The sequence below is a fragment of the Corvus kubaryi genome, unplaced genomic scaffold (assembly GCF_017639235.1).
Source record: "Corvus kubaryi isolate FWS band 111438036 unplaced genomic scaffold, C.kubaryi_AGA036_p1.0 37270, whole genome shotgun sequence".
NCBI lineage: Eukaryota > Metazoa > Chordata > Aves > Passeriformes > Corvidae > Corvus > Corvus kubaryi.
The window spans coordinates 5,077,491-5,092,710 of NW_024581083.1; the positions used below are offsets into that span (position 1 = coordinate 5,077,491).

At 39.0% G+C, this 15,220-nt stretch overlaps 1 protein-coding gene and 1 long non-coding RNA gene across 4 annotated transcripts in view; one reads left to right on the top strand and one right to left on the bottom strand.

Annotated features, from left to right (window-relative positions):
- The window catches only part of ATP10B (ATPase phospholipid transporting 10B (putative)), a 63,020-nt gene that overhangs the window by 33,665 nt on the left and 14,135 nt on the right, over positions 1-15,220 (top strand). For all 3 annotated transcript variants that reach the window (XM_042025442.1, XM_042025441.1, XM_042025443.1), the window contains 12 exons: positions 1,686-1,865; positions 2,419-3,004; positions 3,517-3,623; positions 4,326-4,452; positions 5,919-6,103; positions 9,353-9,665; positions 11,270-11,346; positions 11,879-12,004; positions 13,116-13,316; positions 13,880-13,960; positions 14,068-14,172; positions 14,611-14,798. In XM_042025442.1, the coding sequence (XP_041881376.1) occupies positions 1,686-1,865; positions 2,419-3,004; positions 3,517-3,623; positions 4,326-4,452; positions 5,919-6,103; positions 9,353-9,665; positions 11,270-11,346; positions 11,879-12,004; positions 13,116-13,316; positions 13,880-13,960; positions 14,068-14,172; positions 14,611-14,798 (2,276 nt within the window). The remainder of the gene's footprint in view (positions 1-1,685; positions 1,866-2,418; positions 3,005-3,516; positions 3,624-4,325; positions 4,453-5,918; positions 6,104-9,352; positions 9,666-11,269; positions 11,347-11,878; positions 12,005-13,115; positions 13,317-13,879; positions 13,961-14,067; positions 14,173-14,610; positions 14,799-15,220) is intronic.
- LOC121663327 lies at positions 12,442-14,074 on the bottom strand. The gene is made up of 2 exons (XR_006015601.1): positions 13,409-14,074; positions 12,442-13,289 (listed from the first exon to the last, which is right to left on the bottom strand). It is a non-coding gene; the product is annotated as an uncharacterized LOC121663327 (long non-coding RNA).

Sequence of the window (15,220 nt, forward strand, 5' to 3'; positions counted from 1 at the left end):
TTTTTAAAACCTGTCTTGGAGGCTTCAATTAGACTGATAATTTTCAATTTCCAGAGGAAACTTTTGAGTTCAGAAAGTTGCTGCTGAAGTGAAATGCCACTGTCCTTTTTGACAAGAACTTGCAGCAGACATTGAGGATATAGGTCAAAAAGAAATTGAGTGGGACGATGACAGATAGGAGAGACTGAGATCCACATGTAATAATTTGGTGTTTGTGGTGTTCATTCTAATTGCAGCAATGCATGAAGAAATTGGATGAAAAATTGTGCAAGGTGTTGGTGAAATTCTAATCCTTCATGTTCCAAATTTATTAGAATTCCCAACATAACTGTTTGGATAGTTTTATCTGCACATATGTATTCTTCATTGGAATTGTCCTGTTAAGCTATTTGGGATTGTTCTATGTACAAAGCATAGTACTGGCACAGTCCCATTACCCACAGAACTGCTGCAGTGCAATATTGTGAAATAGTTTCTTAAAATAGGCAGCTTTAACTTTCCAGCCTCTGATTCTTTTTAGGAGACCAGAGAAGATAACAAAAAAATCAGGCTTATCCTCAGCATGTAATAGTTTGTTAGAGAAAAGACTCCATCAATACTGCAAACATTTCTTTGTATGTGAAGTAAAGAAGCATTAAAACACTAAGCCAGAAGAACCAGAGCTTTCCGCAGCAGGGAAAGTGCAAAGCCTTGTTCCAGCTTTGGATTTCAGTAGAAATCCTGCAAATGAAATACTGCAAAATGAGCAGTAGATTTATTTGCAATTATTAGGAAGAATCGCTTGTCACTTTAGCAAGCAAGAGATAGAATGTAACATACTCAGCTCAGCACAGTACAGCCAAAAAGGTGCTTGGGTGACTTCTGTTCCATGATTACGGAACTTGGGAAAACTGTGCCAGATTGAATGTGGTGAGGGTAATAGCTGAGATGAACTAGAAAGCAGCTAAATAACTTCGGCAGTTCCTTAAAGAAGGCGTGCAAAACTGTTGGCTCATGGGAAGAAGTCTTTTAAATTTGGAAGTTGTTGTTAAATATGGCCCCAAATTTATTCCAAACCAGATTTCACTAACATGAAATTTCCATTATAAGTAATATTCCCATAGCTCTACATCAAATTTAATTGTAGGGAAGTGACACTGTTAAGTAGTTTGGCTTGCAGATTTAGGTTTGATTAGAAAGAGTGTGCTACTAAAATTACAGAAACATTTCAGGAACAAGTAAATATGTATTTATTGCAGAAACTGGAGAAGAAAAGTTTGAGAGCACGTCTTTTTCTGGGAGCAAAATGAAACTACTCTGGAAACTAAAAGTGATACTGCTGTAACTAAACCATAAACACAAAATATTCTCTGTTGAAATAACTATCAGCTTCCACACTGAACTGGGAGATCCCAAGTATACATTCGTCTCCTTTAATTCAGGAGTCAGCAGTTTCAAAGTTAAGGGATGCAGCATAGATTATAAGGATTTTTAGTAGATCTCAAAAGAAATAAAATTCTGAGATCATCTTCCTTTGGAAGATGTATTTCCTTCTAATTATCTTGTTATGCAGCTTTTTGAAAGATACCTTTTTTCCATAGATGTTAAGTACAAAAGACATTTTCTAGAAGTCTGTGAAGTCACTAGTTGTTCCTTGAGGACAAGGGTAAATTAAAATAATTCTCACTAAGTAATTACTCTTCCAGGAAAAGGACGTGACTCCCGATTGCAGGCTGCTGAGGCGAGTGAGAGAAGCTGCCCTCGAGACTGAAAGTCTTTCTCCTTTTATACATACGAGGACTTCCACATCCTTTACTGACTTTTTTCTTGCCCTTGCCATTTGCAATACAGTCCTGGTCTCCACAGCTACTGAGCCAAGACAAAGGGTAATCTAAATACATGAGGAAAATGGATCATGCTTCCATTTAACAACATAGAGCAGTGTCCATCGAAAACTGAAATGGTGAAACATGGCTTGTTTGGGAGTTCTCCTCTAGTTCCTTTACCTTTTCTGTAATATCTACTACTTCCCTGCCTGTGTATCACTTTCTAGCTTGTCTTTTTATGTTTGATGAATAGCTGTGGTGACCACAGGATGGGCACTTTTTCTTTTAGCTTTTGTATTATATATGATGTAAGAAGTTTTTTGAATACACTGGGTTTTCTCTGATCTGCCAGGCAATTGACAGAACTGCAAGGGTTTGATTACATCTTTGCTTCAGGGGTAGAGATACAAATCAACATCAAATTTGGATGCTAACTCACATATGACTCCTCTATTGAGTCCTTGCACCACAGTTAAATGGCAGGAGAGGGGAAAAGGGGAAGTTGCAGTTATTATTATCATCATTTGGATGCAGAAAAGTAGAGAGAGGTTTTGAGAAGCTCTTGTAGTTCACATCTAATTATTTTTAACCTTCGTTTTTCTCATATTTCTAGGTCACAATCCCACCACCAATAAAACCTTCAGGAATCACCCTGGAGAAGATTCATCAGATATTTCAAAGGCTAAAATTAGCAAGCCTTAGTCAATCATTTTCGTCATCTCAGTCTAGTTCAGACCTCGGTGCCAGCTCCAGTGCAAAGAACACTGAGGAGCCTCTTGCTGTGCTGGAGAGTTGTGACAATGAAAATGATTGCTGTGCCAGCAGGAGAGGCCAGGAGCTCCAGGACAAGGGCAGCAAAGATATTGGTAGTGTTTCCTTGGATGAGGTTTTTAGGTCTGTGACTAAGAGTTCTCTGCCAACAGACTTTTGTTACGAGGCTGAGAGCCCAGATGAGGCAGCTCTTGTCTATGCTGCTCAGGCCTACAGCTTCACTCTCGTGTCCCGGACACCAGAACAGGTCACTGTGCAGCTGCCACAGGGCACACTCCTGACTTTCGATATCCTCTACACTTTGAGATTTGACTCAGTCAGGAAAAGGATGTCTGTAGTGGTGAGACACCCTCTAACCAAGGAGATTATTGTCTATACAAAAGGTGCTGATTCTGTTATAATGGACCTCCTGGATGACTCCGCCAAAGGTAATTAGCCAGGGAGATATTTCTGTTGTGTCTCCTAACAAAGAAGTTTGCAGTAGTCTTTTCTGCATGAAATATTGTATCTAGGTATTTGAAAAAAAAAGAATAAACTTTCTCTCATAGTATCCTTGCAGATCAGAACCAAGGTATTTATTTAACCCCAGAAGTACTTAGAATATGGAATGGGCTAATTAAAACTCACTGACAGCACTAACTCATGTGGACTCTGTACTCTGCAATAGTACTGTAATAAGGGCCGGACCATTGTTTTTCAGGTTTTCAGCAAGGGTGCTATAATACTAACAAAGAAAAACACAAGTAATGTTGTCTTAAAAGAAACAAGGATCTTTAGCAAGATTTCAGCTTCTACACAGCCAACACTTTTGAGCTATTAAAGAACTTGGTATTATATTGGAATCCACCTGTCTCTAATGCCCACTCTTTTTTAATCTTAGGCCATTAGATCCAAAATTATCTGTGCTTAAAATATGGAATCTTTTCCTTGTGTTTCACAGGTGATATTAGTGTAGAGAAGAGACTGAAAAGAATAAAAGAAAAAACACAGAAGCATCTGGACTACTATGCCCGTGATGGACTGCGAACTATGTGCATAGCTAAGAAGGTGAGAGAGCACTGGGCTCTGTACATGTCAATAGAATTACTAGAAAAATACAGTGGTTATAATTCTGCTTCAGACAACTAGCCAGATAGAGCCCATCTTTTTCTCCTTCTATTTGCCTTGTCTGGACTCTTTTTTTCGTCTTTTTCCTCAATATGAACAAATGATGGATTTTAGTCAGTCTCAAAGCATTTATTTCTGTTTCTCTTATGGTAACTCTAGCTAACCTAGTCTACAGTGCTTCCGAGCAAGAAACAAAGAGTCTGCAGAGCAGCCAACCTTTCTTTCCTTTGCTTGGCATTCAGCTTTCAAAAATCTTGATCTCAGCCTGAGTTAGTGTATCTTGGTGTATCTTACTTTCATACAGAAGTTGTCAATATGCAACAAATAGGTCATATTCAAGCTCTGGAGAAATGTAAATCAACCCTCAGAAACTGTGCTCTCAGCTAAGCAAGAATTGTGCGAGCAAGAGTTTTTCTAGGTCATATTTTTGATCTCTGCTGTAGGTCATTTGTACAAACTACTTGTTCTTGCAGTTTTCTTTTGGAAAATTTGTGTTAAAGATGACACAGTACTTTTTTACCAGTAAGTAAAGTTACTTAAGTTTACCAGTTTGGATAGGAGTTAAGGCTCTGTGATCCAGAATGTTGGCATTCCTCTCTTATTTAAATTTCAAATAAGAGCTGTTTAAATTGTGTTATGCAGGTCTTGAATGAAGATGACTTTCAAAAATGGGCCAATTTTCGTCGGGAGGCAGAAGCGGCAGTTGATAACAGAGAGGAGTTGTTAATAGAGACAGCAGAGCATCTGGAGACCAAACTCAACCTGCTGGGTAGCTAAAAATGAGAGTTGTCATTGTGTGAAGTATCACTTCCTCTCCATGTTGGCAATAAGACAGACAACAGTGTTGTAGTCTATATCTAAAACACTTCCTCTGCAGTTTGGAAATCTCCAGGCTAGGGACGTAAAATCCAATTACAGTGTCTACACAAGTTCTCATACATTTTGGGCAGCAGTAACTTTGAAAAAGTGTACTGAAACTATTTTGTGCCCCGAGCAAAGAACATATACATCAGTTGTTACTGTGGCTCAGCTAACACAGTAGATAATGAAGGTGCTACAATTTAATTGTGCATCCATGTTCTTGGATAAACCTATAAAATACTATAAATTAGCTTCAGTTTTGAGCACAAATTCCAAGGGAATTTTTGTAATTGAACTGTATTATAAAACCCAGTAACTTAAACATGTAGACATTTTGCTACTGAGTTCCTGCTGTTGTTGCATTGTTGTGCTTGCTTTGTGCACTTCGTAAAAGGATGTTTAGTATTAAAACTTACGTTGATTGACATTTTTGCATCATTCATCACCATCATATCTAACATCATTCTGTTAAATTATGGAGCATTCAGTGCTTTCTGTTCTATTCTGTTTCCAAACATTTGTTCTTTAAGACTTTGATTTCTGGAGTTGTCTCAGTCTCATTTTTCCCTGAATTCAGTTTGTGCCTATACTTCATTATCCTGAATTTCTGTGATTGCAGGATATCAGCATTGTGGCTTCTCATAATCTCGGCAGTGATTTTAAAAATTAGAGCAATAATAGTAAATGCCATATGGAGAACACATAAGTGGTAACATAGATCTTGTCAGAATCTGTTACCTTTGCCAATTATTAAGGCTCTATGTGCCCTCACAATTTAATTTCCAAAAAGTGTTCCCTTAAATCGATCTCTATCTTTAATGTACAACAGTTACAGCATCTTCAAACTGACCTCTAGTGGAAGGGGTAAGTATTGTAATGTTCAGATGGTGACTTACCAACATCATCAGGATGAGTGTTGGCATCTAAGTCTGTGCATTTTCAAAAAGAAAATGTACTCTCCTTTTTCTTCTGCATTTGACAACTGAAGCATCTGAATTTACAATAGGGACAGCATGCATTTAAACAGTCAAAGTTCATCTTTTCTGGTTGCTTTGATGGGACTTAATGCAGTATTTCTAAAACGCATATGGTGTGAGTCTTCTGCCAGCACATTGTCATTTTGGATTATTAGGAAGAAATGAAACACATTGCAAAGAGCAAAATTAAGATTGTTAGACTTGATTGTTGACACATTCAGACCTTAATCTAAATGCAGATCATGTGCCTGTGTTTATTTGCTGGTCAACCTTGGCTCAATTCTCGGTAAGTTCAAGAGCATGATCATCAAGCAAAGAGCTTTTTTTTAAGCAAGAAAATAGCAACTTGATTTTCAAGAAAAATAAAATTATTTCTCTTCTTTTCCTGTTTGCCCAGGAGCAACAGGGATAGAAGATCGCCTGCAAGATGGTGTACCTGACACTATTGTGGCTCTCCGAGAAGCTGGGATAAAAATTTGGGTGTTGACAGGAGACAAACAGGAGACAGCAGTGAATATTGCATACTCCTGTAAACTTCTGAACCAAAGGGACACTGTCTTCACCATTAACACTGAAAATAAAGTGAGTAAAGAAAGACAAAATGCAGAGAATTTGCTATCTTGCCCTTTCTTTGTGTCTTGCAGTTTGGCATTCCTTTGCTTTAGATCTCACTCAACAATGAACAGTCAAAAAACTCCACATAGCATTAGGCCAGAAACTCTGCAGACCACACATAATATGGTGAATTGAAATATAAGGCACTTATGTGGTGTTTCATTCAATTAGAATACTCTGATTTTTCCTAATGAAAATATTCTTCTTAAAAATTACCTGAATTGCTAGGTATTACCTGAATTAGTAGCTTTAGGAAGAAAATAATATGCAATTTAAGTGCCTAATTCCTTAATAACATGGATATCTGGATTTCCACCTTACAATGGAAATTTCAGTTTAACCCTAGGTGGTATCTTTTACAAGACATTTGGAAAATGCTGTATGAGTCAGCCGAGAAAAAGTATGAAGTTACAGATTTAAGTAAATTCAGAACTTTCTAATTGCATTTTCCCTAACAGGATTAGACTTAATCAGAAATTTATTAGCAAAAAATTTAATCCAGTATCTTTGTTTAAGCAGGGGCCAGTTAAAAACGCAGTCACTTTCTTGATATTCTATGGTGGCAAACATATTTGCTGATGTGCACAAATATTTTGTCAATTTCCATGGGCAACAAGAAGGGCAGGCTGTAGGTGAAGCAAACATAGTCCAAAATGAGGATAATCACCTCAAGGGCAGGTCTTACAGCTCCTGTGAGTCACTAAAACACAGTGAGCAAACTGTGGTGCAATCTATGGCTATTTCTGACAACATCTGTACAGAAGAGAGAAAATAGAGTCCTAACTTCCAAAGAGGGTAAATGCCATTATGGATGGTGAAAGTAAAAGGCTTTAAACAAACCAATTTGGCTTTTGCTGGATGTGGAGCAATATAAGCAAGGTACCTGGAAAATTATGCCTTAATGCCAGAAAGTGAAATGGCCATCACTATGCACAGCCTCACACCTCATCCCATCAGACATCCGGCCGGGACAGATTGCCTTGTGGATGGATTATGGGGACACCATGTACAGACATGGTGAAACCAAACCCATTTGCTAAGGAAGGTCAGCCCTGACCAATTCTAAACACAAAATGATCTAAAATTCCAGCTTTGATGCCCTTTTTGCATTTTCTTGCTGGTGACATCCTACTTCCTATAGAGACCTGAAAGCCCCCTGAGGTGCCCCCAGAGCAGCTGCTGCCTTTTCCCTGCTCTTTTTTTGGCAGCATCATTCATGGCCCTCACTCAGCAGGAATAGGAGGCACAGTGAGTTCAGCTCTTCCAACAGGTGGCACAAGGCTGTGGAGGGCAGGCAGGGCTTCCTTGTGTGACCAGACAAGTCACCCATCTGGATTGTCTCAGCTTTTCCCCCCAGAGAACCAGGGTTTCCAATACAAGCTTGCTTTTCTCAATAAAGCTATTGTGAAGATTAATTAAATATTGTTAAAATACTGACTGTTTGCTTTATGGTAGACAATTGCATAGAACAGTGAGATGGCCTACTTTCTAACTGCTTTTCTTGCAGCAAGTAGCTCTCCAAATGAGAATATTTTATTCTATGCAAATAGCTGTCTCTTTTAATGTCACGGAAATAGAGAAACACGCAATGATGATACGGAATCTGGCATGGAAAACATTCCTCGCTTCAATGTATAATTTCATTTGAAATGCATATCTGCTTTAATCAGAAGCAGAATGAATACATTTAGGATGGAAATTAGAAGGTGGTTTCTGCCAGAGCATAGATGCTACAGGCAGGACCACCCTGGCTCCTGGAAGTGCTGGCACAACTGCTTACCTACAGCAGCCTCTGTGGCCCTAGATCCAGTCTCAGGAGCAACCTGCATACACACAGGGACTCGTGGGAAACCCCATGGTTCAAGGAATACTGGAGTTTCTCCACAATAAGGTTTAGTTCCCTCCCTTTCAAAACGAAAACAAAGACAAACTTCTGAAACAAGCTCCCAATAGCAGCAGTGAGGAACACAAGTAATATATACAAAGTACTTAACCTGTTAATTTTGCCAGTTAGGTCTTGAAGTGACTTCAGTGTGAAGGGCCTCTGTTTACCCCCGAGACCAGCAGGCTATTCAAACACTGAGAATGAAGTATCTTCCAGGAAGATGCAACGTAAATAGGTAGCTTGGCTGATTTGTTTCAAAAGGCAAGTCAAGGCAAATCAAGAATTTCCACTACTGTTTTTAGTTTATTTGCAGAAGGATAATGTTTCTTCAATATTTTTAGGGGATTTAAATGTGCGGGCTAGATGCAGGTTTTTATTAGATGTCAGAGGCACATTTGATTCCAGAACCTCCCACTTAAGTGTAATTTAAATCTTGCAAACATCCTACACATGTACCTTATGCTACATAAAGTGAAAATAGCATTGTAAAGCTGAATCATCACTCAATAAAGCTGACAGAAAAGGTAGAAAAAGGAGTGATTAGCTCCTCAGATATTCATGGCCATGCCACAGAAGGAGGATTTTGAGTATTAAGAGGGAGCAAAATATCTTTGATATAATTTTGGGTTTTCTCTGATAGTGATGTGCCAATTTAGGACATCTGAATGGGAGAGGTAAGAGTGTTCCCCTTAAGTCTGTTTCTATCTACTACCAAGTCAATTCCAGTTGTTGGCATATGAAAGGGAACTTGATCCAAAATTAAGCAGATTTGCTATGACAGAAGGACTTTCTCTTTGAGGCACAGTCCTGGAAAACATGAAGTTTAACTTCTATTCCTAATTGTGACGCATGCCTGATATGTGACTTAGGGAAGGCCACATTCTGAAAGTTACTGGATAATTTTGAACTTCTTGTTTCTCTTACCACAGTTTATTTCTCAAGGAAGCCAATGCTGCAATATCTCACATCATTCATATCAGAACTAGATTTTTCAATAGCCTTAAAAGAAAAATTCTCTTTTTAATTTCTGAATGCCCAGCATAAATGCAGATATGCCCTCCTGATATAAAGATTATTATATTTTCTCTTAAAATAATTCCTTACTTCAGTTAACTGGCTGATAAAATGTGCAGTGTTTGAAGGATTGGAGGGTGTTGTATTTATTTCAATATGTCAAATCAGATGAATCAGTGCATTTCTCAGTAAGCTTTCCCTAACGTTTTAGGCTTAAACCCACTGGCATGATTATACAAACATGCACTTGGCAAGGTGCTGTGCTGTAAAGGGAGATGGAGATAACTATTTCTCAAACCACGTCTGTTTTCTCACAGGAAACTTGTGAATCTCTCTTGAATTTAACCCTGGAAGAGGTGAGGAAGAATTATGAATATGACAAACCACGGAGTAAATTTTTTGGCATCACCCCAACATCCTTCTCAGCCTCTGAGGCCCCCAGCCCTGAGTTTGGGCTGGTGATTGATGGACAGACACTGAACATCATCTTCCAAGGAGGGTTGGAGGAGAAGTTCCTAGAGCTGACACAGTACTGCCGGTCCGTGCTCTGCTGCCGCTCCACTCCTCTGCAGAAGAGCATGGTAGTCAAGCTCATCCGGAGGCAGTTGAAAGTGATGACCTTGTCCATAGGTACCTCCACTCTGAATCTCGCAGGAGAAAGGGGAAGGAGGTTCTTTCTTTAAGAGAAATGTGTAGAAATTTATTGTACGGGGCAGATTTTTGTGCCGTAAACAGACGCAGTGAGGAAACAGCATTGATTAATTTTTCCTGATCAAAACCCAAATAAAAGTCCTTTTTCAGCTTTCACAAAGCATATCTGCCCCCCTTTAAACAAGATGAAGACACTCTAAATTCAGAATCTCCCAGCAGTCCCTTTCATGCACAACAGTACAAACACACATACATATTCCCTCCAAAATGTCCTTGTTTTGGGCCTGGAAAGCACTCAAAATTAGTCAATATTTTATCTTTTCATAAAGCCCTTTTCCTGTCAGATTTTCCCAACTGGTAAAAACAGTTATCTTCAGAGTGGTATTAAGCACTGACTCATTTGCCTTTTACCTCCAAATAATGTGAAATGCTTTGAGGTTTTCTTCCACACTTTTGGTAAGTGATGCCACTAAAATCCTTGCAGAATTGATTTAGATGACTCCAAACTAAAAAAATACACCTCTGTGGACAAAACAGAAAAGGCAGAGTGCTGACTTTCAGCGGGGGAAGACAGGCAGACAATCAATGTGATTGATAATGCAAGCTTCGTTTATTAGCAATACAGAGGCACTTATATAGTGTGAAAGTACATGCTTACCAGTTCTTTAATTAGTTTAAACTTACGAAAGCGCATCCTTACTTCTACATAATTGGGTTAGATAAAAGACTACATTTGGCAAGCTTCTATTATTTATGTTTTGACTTGAGAGATCAAAGATCTTCCTCCCTTCTCATGGTCAGTACATCTTATCAGCACAGGACTGTACCTCCTTAAAACTCCCTTTTGGTTCTCAGGCCTGTTTCTCACACAGGCATTTTCTCATGGAGGCATTTTCTTGTGCAGGCTTTTGCTTGTACAGTTCTTTTATTGATTTGTACCCTTTATCAATGATCCATGTCCCTGATCCTCTAACCATTCTCCAACAGCAGAGTCTGTTGTATTTTTAAAATTTTGCTTTGCCTTACAGTTCAAAACATTAGCTTTCAGCCCTCTGCATCATTTACTTTACCAGCTAACTTAATTTACAATCTCTACATTGAAAGCAGCAATCGGCTGTTCTGTCCCTGGAAATTTGGTTATATATTTAACATACTGTTCTGAGTTGAAATGAGCAAGATAATTCTTGAAACTGGCTTGTTACATTGTCATCTGAATAAAATTTTTCATAGATTCAGAGAAAGTAGGGTGTTGCAAAATTGTTCCTGAGTACATGGATTTGGCCAAGCAAAACCACAAAATTATGCTGATGTAAATGATCTTGGGGTGGCTGTGTCACCACCCAGCCGGTCCTAATGCTGGGTTTTGCCCTGGTGGAGCCAAGTCTCCTGGGAAAGAGGGAGGATGTTCCTACCAAGACCAGAGCCTTGATGTCAAGCTTGATGCCACGTATCAGTTCTCCTGATCAAGATGCATGGTAGTCTGGAATAGTTGAAATAATCAGCATAGCTGAGATTATGTCCTTCTTTTGATGGAGGTAACTTTTCTTGCACTGTTATTGTTCCCTCCTGTCTTCCAACTCTAGGGGATGGTGCAAATGACGTAAGCATGATTCAAGCAGCTGATGTTGGAATTGGAATATCTGGCCAAGAAGGCATGCAGGTATCATCTCAGTTTCTTTCCTTTCCTCTTTTGTCAGGTAGTCCATTGCAGCTTAATAAGTTTCATAGCACCCAACACTCTAAAGTGTCATCTTAAAAATGCAAGGTGGCTTCATAAATTAATATACACTTCATAATTATGGGTCCAGCCAAATAAAAGAACATTTTGAGCCAAAATTAGCATGCAGGGACAAACCTGTGTTTACTTATGAGCCTGGAAAATTAGCAGATGTATTAGGTGAGCAGCTGTATTCTGAATGCTCTCAGCTGCTGCATTTACAGGTTTTGTGGATTCTCTTCCACTGTCTTCTGCCCTGAATCATTTCCCAAACATCCCCCTTCCTTTTCTTCCTGAAATTGAGAGTTCTGCAGAGATTGAAAGTTCCAAATGTGTTCTTGAGGGTTAGTTTGATGGTTTCTTTCTTCCACAATATTAAATAGGAGAGAAGTATTTCACTGTCTATGATGAAATTTCATTGTACAGACTGTGAAAAAGATATACTGTAAATGATGTTCTATTCCTTTTCCCAAAGGCTGTGATGGCCAGTGACTTTGCAATATCCCGATTTAAACACCTCAAAAAGCTCCTTCTTGTCCACGGACATTGGTGCTATGCTCGCCTGGCGAAGATGGTGATTTACTTTTTCTACAAAAATGTGGTAAGATGATTAAAATTATGAAGTTTTCATCCTAGCAAATCTTAATTCCAGATCTGGGGGGTTTTTTTGTCGGTTGTATTTGGTTTTTGCAGGTTATACTCTTACTTTCTATGAAGCTGTAGTTTGTGTTTCTTCATTTTGCAAGGTTATAGTACGCCCCTTCCTTCTTAGCAAGGTGCTGCATAGAGCATTGAGGATAACACAGGCTCTAAATATATTTTGAAATAACATTATTCCAGAGGGAAAAAGGACTCAAGGCTTAGTAAATTTATATGGTAGCACAAGAAATTTTATTAATAATATCTATGAGCCTCAAAATAAAATTTGCATAAGGAATATCAGATTAATAGCACTTGAATGTAGAAGATGAGTGTGCACTAAGAATTGCCTGCCTGTGAAACCTCTGAATTTTTACAGGAATAACTTGAAAGAAAAGATGCAGTCATATCTGTCATTTTTATTAAAAATTTAATGTATACACAAATGAGCTCTGCATTGAAGTATAACATAAAATGGAAAAAATGAAGTAATTCAGTTTCTACAAGACTGGGCAAACAAGTCAATTTGACATGAAATACACTCTGAGCATTAAAGGCTTTTTATTTAGAATTCAAGGTATCTTTTGTGGAGTTTTTAATGATTTTCAATAAGGATTACTTCTTATCACTGTTAAAATTTGTAGTGGAAATTAACACTTTTCTTTCTTTGATTGAACATCCTTTTAGAGTTCAAAGGATATTTATTTGCAATGTGAAATAGTTCTCCAGACTGGGATGCTGCTGTTCTTTCATCTCCCCAGTAGCAATAGGGAGCAGCACGCCTTTAATTCCATATGGACAACGAGACTGTAAAAGGATTTTAAAATCTGGTGCTCACAGCTGTGAACAGTTTACTTAATTATTCTCTGATATGTTCTTAAAGAAACATAATGGCTTTTAAAAAGCTGTATCGCAGTGGATCACTGTGAAACAGACACTTAAGATATACTGCGTTATGGAATGAAGTGCAGTGCCTTTAACCAAAACCTGTCTCTTAGGATACTCTGTTACAAACCAATGTCCCACATAAACGTCACAGGTGGAACTACGTGTTTGTATTTGCTTCTCCACAGTGCTACGCCAACCTGCTCTTCTGGTACCAGTTCTTCTGTGGGTTCTCAGGCAGCACCATGATAGATTACTGGCAGATGATTTTTTTCAACCTCTTCTTCACCTCAGTGCCCCCTCTTCTCTTTGGAGCCCTTGATAAAGATGTTTCTGCAGAAACACTCCTACGTCTGCCCGAGCTGTACAAGAATGGACAAAATTCAGAGGTATGTCATGATTGCTAAAATAACTGCTTGATAATACCAAGGTAAACAGGCTTTTTGGTTTAGGAATGAGGGAAGGAAGAGTTTAGGCTTACTTGGAACGTTGAAACAACAGGAGCCCAGCCTTCTGTCTCTCCAGTATTGAATTCCACTCCATGGGAGCTGTCACCCCTGCCACTAGATAAGTTTACTATGACAAATAGTCAAATTAAAATGGCAAAAAATAAATGCTTCACTAGAAGAAAGGATTTTTTACCAAATTTATAACTCTAGAAAGAGTTTTGATAAAGAACTTGAGCCATAATATCCCTTCTGAAGGGATGCGACAGTGAAATACAGCTTTTAAGACTCCTTATAGAATTGTTAATATTCCTAAGGTCTAGTTTTACTTAACACAGAGATAAGCCTTTGGCTTAATCAGTGGCACAGGAGGCATTTACTCATGGAGGAGACCAGTTAGCAATAATCAGTAGTCTGAATGGAAGAAAAACAGACAGCAATTATGTTTGCAGGACAGACTAGAGATGTATATATCCCATCATAACTACTGTCATTAACTCTTGCAGATATACAACAGATCAACTTTTATTATTACAATGTTGGATGCCTTCTATCAGAGCCTCATTTGCTTCTTTGTCCCCTATTTCGTAAGTAACAGGCTCATTAATATTCTCAGGGTCCTGTCCTCCTTAGAAGTAGGAAATTCAGTTCTGAATAGTCAGGGCTCACCACAGTCTCTCTACCTGTTTTGTAGGCGTACGAGGACTCTGACATAGATGTGTTTTCCTTTGGAAACCCCATCAACACCATTTCCCTCCTGACCATTCTCTTGCACCAGGCTCTAGAAATGAAAACATGGGTACGTGTTTGACCTTTCCTATTCACAGCACTCTTGGTTTTTTGTGAAAGTTGCATCCCGTGTAAGCATGGAATATCATTTACCTGAATTCTGGGTCACAGAGTAAGTAAAAGTTGAGCTGAGATTTCACATAGTGCCAGAATTTTTTATTGGCCCCAGCTTAATATTGTCATGTGCACAGTGACAGAATTTTTTTCTATCATGCCTTTGGACAGGATAGTACACAATATCTGCATACTTCAATGTATGAGGAAGTGTTACTTAGAGAACTGGATTCACTGTTGTTTTCTAAATTCATTTCTGGCTAATTCTGCTACTGCAGATTTCAGTCAAACACACTGTTAGATGCATTCTTTCCAACTGTCTCCGTCTCCTCCTGTCTTACACCCAGTCAGGGTCTCACAGGCATCACTTAATTTTCTGCACTTGTGCTTGCAGACTCTGCTCCAGCTAGGAACAATGATCTGCAGCGTGGCCTTTTACCTCATATTCTCGCTGATCTACAACATTGCCTGCCTGGTCTGCAACCCGCCCACCAACCCTTATTGGATTATGGAGAGACAGCTCAAAGACCCCATCTTCTACTTACTGTGCCTTATTACCCCTGTCATCGCACTCTTACCAAGGTTTGAATGTTTTCCTCTCATTTTTCCTTTTGTGGGTTTGTAGACATGTGAGTGAAGAAACAATAACGATGTGTACAGATATGTGATTGTCTTAGTTTGAAAGACAGGTGTCTGCTAAGGAAGGCAGAAGCCTCCCTTGGAATGGCAGATGCAGCCCTCTTCCCTCCGAGATATTATAATTTTGAAATCAAGGGCTTTTAGGCAAAAATGTGGGAAATAGGAATAACAGTTCTTTACTATTATATATACAACCAGTCAAACAAACAACAATAACTATGGCAGTAACAGCAAACAATCACAAACCCAGTCCCAGCCTTCTCGGCTGCCAGTCCCTTTTCCCCTTGGGTGCAGTTCTGCTTGCAGCCGACAGGGGCGCTGGCGGCTCCCGGTGAGCAGGGCAGGTGCGATGGTTCCCCGTGGCT